This window comes from Ylistrum balloti, unplaced genomic scaffold (assembly GCF_031769215.1).
Source record: "Ylistrum balloti isolate Yb309-2 unplaced genomic scaffold, AGI_CSIRO_Ybal_v1 Utg370320, whole genome shotgun sequence".
In the NCBI taxonomy this organism is placed as follows: Eukaryota; Metazoa; Mollusca; class Bivalvia; order Pectinida; family Pectinidae; genus Ylistrum; species Ylistrum balloti.
In genome coordinates this window covers 614,720-626,311 of record NW_026782235.1, presented here as the reverse complement: position 1 = coordinate 626,311, position 11,592 = coordinate 614,720, and the positions used below count along the sequence as shown (strand labels likewise).

The following is an 11,592-nucleotide window of genomic DNA, read 5'->3' as shown; positions in this document are numbered from 1 at the left end:
GTGTGCGAACTCGCAAACAGTTTCACTACTTACCAATATGGCCAGCTTGTTTATTTGAGGCCTTACATCGGGGGCATTGAAATGAATTGTGCAGAAGCTACACTACCAACCCGAGTCTATGAAGGTGTTCGGAACACTCCAATTTCATTCGGAAAATTGAACGTCTTTGGATTAATCCAATCATTATATTTTGTGTTCATCTCTGCTTTCTAGGACCCATGTTTGAAATATGAAATATCGATATGGTTAAAATGGTTAATCGATTAAAGATAAAGCGAAAAATGAATATTTTTTTTATTTGAAATACCTATTTTGTACACGAAACAATATGTAAAAAAAATCGAAACTAATTGAGAATGCTAAAATCTGACCAACAGTATGGCTGCAGAATGACACATTGCATTTACACATGAGGTAGAATCTAATCACAGAACCGATACGGGAGATGATTAATTCTGTATAAAGTATATAAGTATAAAAGGTTAAATGTCTGTCTGGACAAGAATTTTCACTTCAAAAAGTCTAAACCTTTATCCGATATCAATCAAATTTCAGTTTTCTATTTTATACAGAGTGAACATCGTCTTATAGTTTACGAACATGGTGAGCGAAGCAGCGGAAACCTTTCGTCGTTCCTATAATCCGGAAACTGTGTCTTTAACCGGTGCAGATGTGGGAGTAGTGTTGGCCTACTTTGTGGCTATTTTGGCCGTAGGGGCATTTGTAAGTATGCTATGTCAGGTAATTAACGCAACGAAGCAATTTACAACGTAACCTATTTGTCTAGAGCATATACATATTTACATAATTTTCTTTCTCTCTTGATGTTTTTGTTGTGTAAAAGAAAAAGAAGAGATATTTTCAACAATTCCATAGCCCTTGCCAAACTTGTTCCAGTCGAGTTTGCGACAATTTCAAGCCAGAACGTACACCTCTTTCATACCATTCTCAGGCTGTATCATGAAATCTCCAGGCGGCATCCATGATGTGCTAACTATCTCTGTTACGGTCAACAAGTGGACCAGTTACGTCATCGACTATCGAACAGTTTGGTGTGAAACCACGCTGTCGATGGTCCATTGCTCAGTGGACACCTCAAGTGTGCTTCTTACTCCGGGCGTAGCATCTTTTAGTTTTGATGATAACCCTTTGTGTTTTCTCTACTTAGCTGTTAGAGGACGAACGTTGTCCTAGTTTTGTCAATCTCGAGATGTTCGCAATCCTCCGTTACTATTTTTTAAATCCGCAAGAACTTACCCCGGTGTTCCAAAACCTCAATCTCATTTCATGTACTATATGTAGGACTCCGTACCTCATTATGCATTGACTTACTAACATAACCCCACAACATCCCCACAATTTCTGTAGAACCAAACGCAATTACGACAAACAGTGAACTACATATCCTTTGAGGAGTGATGCCAAGTTTTCTGTGGACTGCGATCCTCGATGGTAATATGTTTATATCCATGGATGATCCGGTGGCGCAGTGGTAACGTACTCGCCTTTCACCTAACCGTCCGGGGTTCGATTCCCGGAATGGAAGTGAAAGGTATAGGTTCAGCTGCCCGAGCACTTGGGTTTTCCCCGGGTACTCCGGTTTCCTCCCACAGTAAGATCCCTCGCGCGCTTCCATCCGGGTCAACAAGAGTGATTAATTTAAGTTAGAAAATTTTGTTTCGCAACTGTTTTAAAATAAATCAAGTTTAATAAGCGTTAATTATCCATGGGTCGGTTTATGCTGGTGCTACCAGGACAGTCCAAACATCGGCGACGAATGACGGAACCAAATTATCTATTTCTTCTCCTAAGGATTCCCATTGTCTGCGATTCTTGGTACAACAGGCACAGCAACTACAAGGGACTTCTCGGACAGAAACGAATGTCTCGTTAGGCAGACAAGCTTCAAGTCTGCATTCATAAAGTTCATCCCCAGCCTGATTTGGATACAACTACTGTATGAGGGCCGTTCCTCAACCCAGTAAAGTCATATCATGTTGTGACTGGTGCGGGCAACGATTCCAAATAAGTACATGTAAGGTCGCAAGTGATGACTGGACACAGTGAAAACCAATAAAGCTTTAGGAGTTGTCCTCCTTGTCTGTCAGTAGCCAGCAGCTATAATACACTTCCGGAAACGGAATTCAAACAAGGTGCAATATTTGAAAGAGGGAGCTCATTCTTCAATGTAACGTTGTTTTAACTCTATTATCAATGTAGTATCGTCTGTGTTCCTCAAAGAAGGAGATACCAAGTCCAACACGAAGTGTTTACTTTCTTATCCATCATTGTTTTTAAAATCATTTTCAATCTCCAATAGATTCCTCCTTGTGCGTTGTCTTATAAGTTGTATGACTGTCCATGTATGTGCCGGACATTCTTACCTGTAGATCAACAAAACTATTTCAGGTGTAAATATAATACAAGATAAGTATGTCCTCCATTCGACAAAAAATATGAAAGATTATAGCAAATTATTTTCATTCATTCGTTCATTCATTCATTCATTCATTCATTCATTGTAAACATTTGTTCTCTATATTCTTTCATCGTTTTATACTTGTCTTCTATAAAAAAAAAACTTTGAGGTACATGTGATTTCGCATTGTTGGTTTTGCGACTCTGGAATTCAATATGGTGTCATGACCTTTTTGACCCACAGGCTATGTGGAGGGCAAACCGAGGGACAGTCGGCGGCTACTTCCTAGCTGGGAGATCCATGACTTTCATTCCGGTTTGTATTGCATAACTACAGGACTTTACATAGGTTTAAATTCAAAATATATTTCTAAAACGAGTCTCTGGCGAGTCGTTATGAGTTTCATAAATAATTTAATAATAATCTGAATACCTTTGAAAAAAAAATCATAAAATCGGAATTTCATTCAAGATCTAATAGTGATTTAGCTACAAGAACTGTAGGCTGTATTTGTTGATGTCACAATGCGTATTTCGTCATAAACTATGACGTCAAAATTGGAACGACGGGAACCTTCAGCCAATCACAGTTCGCCTGGGTCATAAAATACATGTTTGATAACAAAAAACTATATGATGGATGTTATCACATTGACAACAGGGTAGTTATGTAACCTCCATGAGAGCGTCATTTTTACGAGGTTGGGTGACAGGACAATAAGATAAATAAAAAAAATCGTTTCAATGTATTAACAATTCTATATTTCCAGCTCGGAGCATCGCTGTTTGTCAGTAATATTGGCACAGAACACTTCATTGGTCTCGCCGGGTCAGGGGCTGCCAACGGGATAAGTGTCGGGGCTTGGGAGTTTAATGTGAGGATAAAGGATTATGTTGCCTTTGTGTGATTACATTTTTACAATTTAGGGGCCTTCAAATTGAGTATAAATTACGAATCCTTTAAGTCGGCAGGTCTTACATGTCATGAAGTTCAGTGATAGTACATTACAGCTTCCAACAAAACATAACGGAAAGCAACATGCGAAATATTGAATTGTAGTATGAACATCAGTGTATTCGTAAGAAAGCGATATGAAATATCGCGCAAATACCGAAAGCGTGTGTTATTTCGAAATAGAATATTTTATTTACTGTTTTACAATGTGTTTACATCTTCAAGACACATTCGGTGAAATAATTAAAGACAATCTTACTTGGTTATTTGTAGGCAATCCTGCTGCTTCAGCTGTTGGGCTGGATATTTATTCCCGTGTATATAGCATGTGGGGTAGGTATCATAAAACAGGAAGCGTGTTTCTCAAAAATTGGAATGAAATCGAAATGAATTATCACCAGGCAGATATCTGGATTTATTACAGGGAAAATATATTTAAGAAAATATAGTAACTGTACTGCAACAATGTTTTTACATCTCCTTAGTGAATGACATTTATTACGTCATAAGTATGACGTCACGTATATAAATAATGAGTATTGACAAACATTGTTTCAGACCTACACAATGCCTGAGTATTTGTTTAAGAGGTTTGGAGGAAAGAGACTCCGAGTTTATTTTGCCGTCCTCTCTCTCATACTCTACATCTTCACTAAGTGTTCCGTAAGTATATCAACCAATGTCAACATTTATAAATTTCACGTTTGTATACATCTGTAAAAAAACTATTATTGCCAATTAATGTGATATTTATTTAATCTCTGTTGCCATGGCTATCTCTCTGAATTGTTAAGGAATGTTGCAACATTTACTTTTCTGACGGTGGTAATATCTGTTTAAATTTTTAACGTTGTTTAATTGTGTTGCCATTGTATAGTATATCTCGCTGTGGGTACTTCTCTGTGTTGTTGCTATGGATACCTTTTTGTCATTGTTTATATACGTTACTATGGATACTAGTCTGACATTGTTTATCTTTGTTGCTATGGATACTTTCTTTCATGGTTTATATCTGTTGCTATGGATACATCTTTGTCATTGTTCATATACGTTACTATGGATACTAGTCTGACATTGTTTATTTTTGTTGCTATGGATATATTTTGTCATTGTTTATATACGTTACCATGGATATTTTCGTAGTTTATATGTTGCTATGTTACTATGTAGTCATGGATACCCTCCACATCATGTATCTTTATTAACAGGGAGACCTGTTTACTGGTGCCCTGTTTATTCAGCAGTCCCTGAGATGGGATCTTTATCTCAGCATATTCGTCCTTGTCCTCATCACTGGCATCCTCACCATGACAGGTAAAACTCACGACTACAATTCATTGTATGACGTCATAGTTATTACGTCATAACTATATATTTTTCTGTTAACTTTATGCTGTGGGAGCATCAGGGAAATGATAAAGTGTTAAAATTAGAGCTGGGTTCCGTGATAAAAATGTTGTACAATGATGGAATGGCAGTATAGCGAGGTACACTGTGACTTCAATTTTGACAGGTGGTCTAACGGCTGTGATATACACTGACACCCTTCAGGCTGTACTGATGGTAGGCGGAGGCCTCACGCTCATGGGCATGGGTAGGTGGCGCTAGTATACATAAAGATAATATTGCACGAGGTGGCATTAGTGTGCAAGAAAATACTCATAGGTGACACTACTTTCATTGAGAGACGCAGTTTTACTTTCACAATAGGAGTTAATGCCAGTTAGGCTTGTCTATGGAATCATACCACATAGAATACACCCGTTTTGTGTTCTAATGTCTGATGAAGTATATATAAGCATTTCTATTCAATTTTGATATGCGTTATTTAATTCAGCCTTCTCAAGAGTAGGTGGTTATGACGGGATGGTTCGTGGATACCAGACATCCATGACGAACGAAACATTCCGAATCCCGAATGCGACGTGTCACGAACCAGATCCAAATGCCTTCCGAATGTTGCGCGAGGCCGATGACGATTATATGCCATGGCCCGGATTTCTTCTCGGTCAGACTCCGGGCTCGATCTGGTACTGGTGTGCAGATCAGGTAAAACAGAGTTATGTCCCTTCTCATAAAATGGTACATATATTTTATTATGGAAAGTTCTGTTCCTTAAGCAGATAACACTGTGTGAAGTTTACTTATAATACAGTAGGGTTCCTATCCGAATTATAGAAGACATTACGGTTAGTTTGCCTCTAGTAATAAAACTCTTGTTATTTTTTTTAAATAGCATCTGTGTTGTAAAGCAATAAATAAATAGCTGGTAACTGGAACGCAGGGTGAGTGAACAATATTCCGCTGTCATAAAGCCAGAAACAAACGGAATCTCTGATCTTATCCATTACATAAAACATAGTATATTGTTGATATGTGGATGTCAAGGTTGTACAAGTATTCATCAAACCGTTCTCATGCTCAAGCATGAATTTTGTGCTCAAGCCTTATGTCTTGTTTATGTTAAGAATCAATAAGTAAGGTTATATCCAAGATTTAAATTTGTCATTTGTATTATTTCATATTATAAGGCGAATTATAAAAAAGTTTGCTTGAACACAAAATATATGCTTGAGCATGAGAATGGTTTCATGAATACGGGCCTTGGTCTGACAGTTAATTTATCCTGTACCTGTGTAAAGACATTCCGATCCATCCGTTAAGACATTCGCGACATTCCCTCAGTATTCTTTCTGTCCTTCAGGTGATCGTACAAAGACTGCTGGCAGCTAAGAGCGTCTCCCATGCTAAGGGCGCCACCCTGATGGCGGGTTTCATCAAAATTCTTCCCCTCTTCATGATGGTCATGCCTGGAATGATTAGTCGTATTCTGTATCCAGGTATAACTAAAAATATGTAAATAAGTAACTCTATAACTGTAGTCTCAAAACAAATAAGAACATTTTATGATATCTAAACGAAGGCAAGTTATCTGTAGATCGAAAACTACAAACAATCTTCAAACTTACATATCATAAAGTTTACAAACATTTATTTCTGAATAAAACTCGCTACACGGAGGTAAACAATGTTTATTAACTTTTTGTGCTCTCTGAACGAAGTCCGTTTATTCAATAGTGATACTAAATGCCACCAGGGACAATAATGACGAATACTTAATATTCTCAATGTGTTGATAATTCGGTCTCTTAAATCTATTTATTCAAAATAACAAAAGGAATGCGTAATACTTATAATCTAAATTATTTTGATAGATCTAAAAGCAAGTTTAATGCCACTTTAGAATGGCTAGTGGTTTTGCTGTTGTTTACCTTGTTCTTTCTCATTTGAGAACGTGACACTACATACTTTTATTGACCGAAATTTGCATGACGGGTAACGTTGATGAAGCAGAAGACGCTTATTCTTCCGGAACATCTAGTCTTATTCTCATTGTACTTTTTCAGACGTAAATCTCTTTAGTTAATATTTTGCCATAGTTTTATCCAATTTGAGTTTGAAATAAGATTTGTTTTCCCCTTTTTTCACAGACGAGGTAGCATGTGTAGACAAAGACATCTGCTATACGGTCTGTCAGAGCTACGCTGGCTGTACGAACATTGCCTACCCGAGACTTGTACTCGGAATCATGCCGGAAGGTACTTAGTCTGTAAACTAGTAATCTATATACAATGTTCTCCTTTCGATAAATGACTTGATGAACTGTTATCAACAAGGAAAATCTTCTTAATGCAATATTTGATATTAGCCAAACATCCTTCCATAAATGAGGTTATGATATGATGATTTCGTTAAGACGTTGTTATATTAGCTTCAGAGCTAAATCGAGGGAGGGAAAAGGTACATGTACTACTCCTTCAGACCGACTGAAAATGTCAAATAAAACTGAAGGACGAAATTGTGTCGATAGTCGAGATAAATAAAATGTTTATTTAACGAACTTTCTTTGTCAAATATAAAACAATATTAACCTTGGATTATAATGAATTATGTGTGTCATTATCAGCTGATATCATGTTAAGACCATTTCTCTGCTATACTGTCTGAGACATTGATCGTGATATTTTCTCCCACCTCTAGGATTGAGGGGTCTTATGATGGCAGTGATGATAGCGGCCTTGATGAGTGACCTTGACTCTATCTTTAACAGCGCTAGCACGCTCTTTACGATCGACATTTATAAAAGGGTCCGCAAAAATGCTTCCGTCAGAGAACTTCTCATCGTTGGAAGGTTTGTACCATGGATGTGGTTATAAACAGGTTTGTGGGCGTGGCATATAACGAACATGGGGTGTGGTTATAAACAGGTTTGTGACCGTGATATATAACAAACATAGGGTGTGGTTATAAACAGGTTTGTGACCGTGATATATAACAAACATAGGGTGTGGTTATAAACAGGTTTGTGGGCGTGGCATATAACGAACATGGGGTGCGGTTATAAACAGGTGTGTGGGCGTAGCATATAACGAACATGGGTGTGGTTATAAACAGGTTTGTGGGCGTGGCATAAAGAACATAGGGTGTAGATATAGTCAGGTTTGTATATTATGGGCGTTGTGTATGATCGGCAAAGGGCATGGTTATAGTAAGGAAAGATAGTGTGGGCGTGGTTAATAGAATTAGCGGGCGTGCTAAGGCAAGTATATACGCAGTTTGATCCTGCAACTGGCACTGTCATTGTTGAAATATGCATGCCACATGAATTTGGCTGTAATCGGAAGTGACAGAAAACATCTGTATTTTAGCAAGCGCGTTAATATCTGTTGAAGTGTGGAACTATGTTTCTGCGAGCGGAGCAATTATTTCGGCGTGCGTCATCAGGCAAACTTCAGCGTAACGCAAACGTCGGGTAAACAAAGATTGAAAAACAAAACTGTTGAAGTATTGAGTGTCTGATTTTCAATAAGTATTGCAGGATAAATAGAATACATGGTCAATGTCTTAACATACACTCTGCGTTTTGGATCGGGACACAGAGACAAAAGTTGCTGGACAGAGTCTCGCCACTTTTGTTTGTCTTCAACTTCGCCAAAATATAGCTTATAGTTTAAAACACTGATCCTATATTCTCTATGTATTGGCTTATTGAATGCAAGCTCCTCATGATCGACTTAAATGAAACGATCTGTAAAATGCTTACCTCTAAACACTTTCCATCGTCGGAAGACATGTATCATGGATGTGGTTATAAACAGATTTATGAATTGATTTATAACCAGGAAGGGATGTTGTTATGAAATAGTTTATATTATAGTCATTCTCAAGCCAGGAAAGGGATAGGGTTATTGACAAATCAGAGGGCGTGGCAATGATGGCGGGGTAAACAGATTGATTATAAACAAGTCCATACATTTATATAGTAAATCGTTTAGCTTATTTACAGAAATATAAGTCACGAACTTAATTCATGAGCATATCAAAATATTGTAAAAGAAAAAAATGTGCGAAACAAACGTGTTAAAACACTCGATTCCAACCTCAATGTCGTGTATGCTATTTTAGGAATAGTGACGTAACTGATATATGTGTGCCTGTCGTAGAAAGCAGTCACGTACGTAGTGACGTCATTGTTCCATGTGTTTTTGTTGTAGAGTATTTATTCTGGTGATGATTGGCGTTAGCATAGCGTGGGTACCAATCCTGAAGGAGACCCAAGGGGGCCAGGTTTTTATCTACATACAGGAAATCACTAATTACCTGGCCCCTCCCTTCGCCGCAGTCTTCCTCCTCGCTATATTAGTGCCACAGGTCAACGAGCAGGTAAATAATCAGAAAAGCTATGCAACAGTAACTGATGAATCTTTTAATGGCCACCACTGTCATATTTGTACTCGTTATAAACTGGTTAGGTACACAGACAAGCGATATATCTTTTAAACTGACAGTTAACATGGGTAACTTGATGCAAAAATTAGACAATTTATTTGAAATCTACAATATTTACTTTTTTGCCGACAGGGGGCGTTCTGGTCGCTGATGATAGCGCTGATTGCCGGAATCACCCGGATGGTGTTAGTGTTTGTTTACTACGACAGTGGAGATTGTCTAAATCCTGATCCCCGCCCGGACATCATCAAAAACTTCCATTACATGTACTTCTCTTTATTTATCACCCTCATGACAGCTGCACTGGCTATCATTATCAGCCTCGCTACCGGCAAACCGGACCCCAAATATGTAAGTTGATTTAATTTTCATATCTAAAAAAACCAGATGCTTACTGGCATTGGCTAAAGTTTCGAAAGAAGTTCTTATAACTAGGAAACAATATTAACAAAAGAAAGAATGGGTGTTCCGGAAGGGTACGCGTCTTCTGCTTCATCGACAACACCTGCCATGTAAATTTTGATCAATTGAAGTGTTATATTCCCAATTCCGAACAAAGTAAACGACAACTGATCTAGAATTAGATGCAACATTGCTAAATGCTATATAAAACTGCACTATGCCAGCTAATTCATCCTTCTAGGACTCCTCAGTGAAGCAAGTTGAATATAAGAGGTGAACGAAAAATAAACAGTTTTCCTAACCTTCAATTGACTCATCATTATTCAGCCTGTTGTAAATCCTGTAGATTAGTGTTCACAAAATGCCAAATTTTCCAGTATCAGAAAATGCAGCTGTGAAAGACTGAAAGACTTGTTTTTGGATAAGAGGATGGCCTACACGTTTCAAAAAGGATAATTTTTTAAATAATTTCAATTGTTTTCTGACCTGACTTAATGTTATAAGGTAAAAAAACACAAATTGATGAAAACTGTCCGGGACTTTTAATGTATTATTGGCGCTTTGAAGTGGAATTTTTGTGACAAATAATTATGTACGATGTATGGAAACGGAAACAAAATAACGACGCTGATCAAAAAATTGATACAGGAAAAAAGAGAAAATATGACGAGAAAGTATGAATTTATTCCGCAGGTACACAGAACTACATATTGGACACGATTCCTGAAACCTCTCCCCCGGGACTCACCTGCAGTAGATACCAAGAAAGGTTATGACAACCCTGCATTAAGTACTGACGATATCGCTCTCCAGGTCCGTTCCGCAGGGTTATCAGAGGTCAAAAAGGGCACACAAGAAACGGAACCCAGGAAGGTTTTCCGAGATCCGGGACTAGAAAAAGGTCACCTCCCGCCAGGTATTTGATAATTATCAAAATTTATATTTTTAAATATACATGAAGTAATATTTTAGGGAGAAACGGTCATATTATAATGTTATCATATTACATAATTGGGTCTGTCTTCGGCAGGTAAGGGCTACAAACCCAGGTACAATAGGAGTATACTGATTGTAAGTCTTGGCTACAGAAACAAAGCAGGACGGGTCGTTGTTCATTTTTTAAATAAAAGTAAGAAATTATGAATTTATCGATTAAATCCCCTGACATTTTTATATAATACATGGCGAGACTTAGTTTACAAAAAGCTGACGAAAATTGTTTTGCACGTTTGTAAAATAATAAATATGAAACAAGAGTGCTTAGAACATTATGCTTTAACTAACAAACTTCAGATTAGTGAATGTAGTATGTAATTAAATAATGCCGTTTTCCCAAACATGGCCATGTACTTAAGTATTAAATGGACTTGTGTGAATTAGTTTGGGAACAAGCCAAATATTCAATTATAACGACAATGTATGTTAAACTGAAATCAATCTTTAAACAGTACGATAAAAGAAGAAAACTTCCGAATGGAAATTGAATACAATATGCTTGTTTTCTCTGTTTGCATAACTTATCAGTTTGAAAGATAGATAGAAAATAAAGACGAAGGCACCTTTAATGGATTTTACGTATTTAGCACATTGTCCTGGCTATTTCACAGTTCGTCAGTTCTGTCTGAAGTATGCCTTCATTTTCCTGTGACCTAACCTTGTCATTGATGCAAGAGCCGTACAAATCATTTATAAGGGTTATATAACACAATGTTTAGTTATATGAACTGAAAATAACTCTGATCAACAAACATTTTCCCGATTCATTGCCTTTTCTACACCGACGCCGCCATTTTGTCACCGGGAACCAGGAAGCAGGCGATGTCTTTAACGCAACTTCGGAACTAAAATGTTATTTTTACCCAAATTATGTTTTTTAATAAAAAGAAATTTCTTTGAGAGTAAAAAACTCTCTTTTTTATGTTGAATAAAGTGATAGCAAATAAATAAGTTAACAATCAGGTAGGTCACAGACAAACAATATGGCGACGGAACAATAACCAATAGACACACGAATAAGACATTAAAAA

At 37.3% G+C, this 11,592-nt stretch overlaps 1 protein-coding gene across 1 annotated transcript; it reads left to right on the top strand.

Annotated features, from left to right (window-relative positions):
- The first annotated feature begins 600 nt into the window (after window positions 1–600).
- Window positions 601–10,489, top strand: LOC132553340 (sodium/myo-inositol cotransporter-like). Its single transcript, XM_060217574.1, has 14 exons — window positions 601–723; window positions 2,663–2,734; window positions 3,189–3,293; window positions 3,647–3,706; window positions 3,932–4,036; window positions 4,582–4,687; window positions 4,887–4,967; window positions 5,211–5,422; window positions 6,078–6,213; window positions 6,865–6,972; window positions 7,415–7,565; window positions 8,929–9,097; window positions 9,296–9,514; window positions 10,259–10,489. Exons 1-14 carry the CDS (start codon window positions 601–603, stop codon window positions 10,487–10,489), a joined length of 1,878 nt encoding a protein of 625 aa, XP_060073557.1.
- The last annotated feature ends 1,103 nt before the right edge of the window (window positions 10,490–11,592 follow it).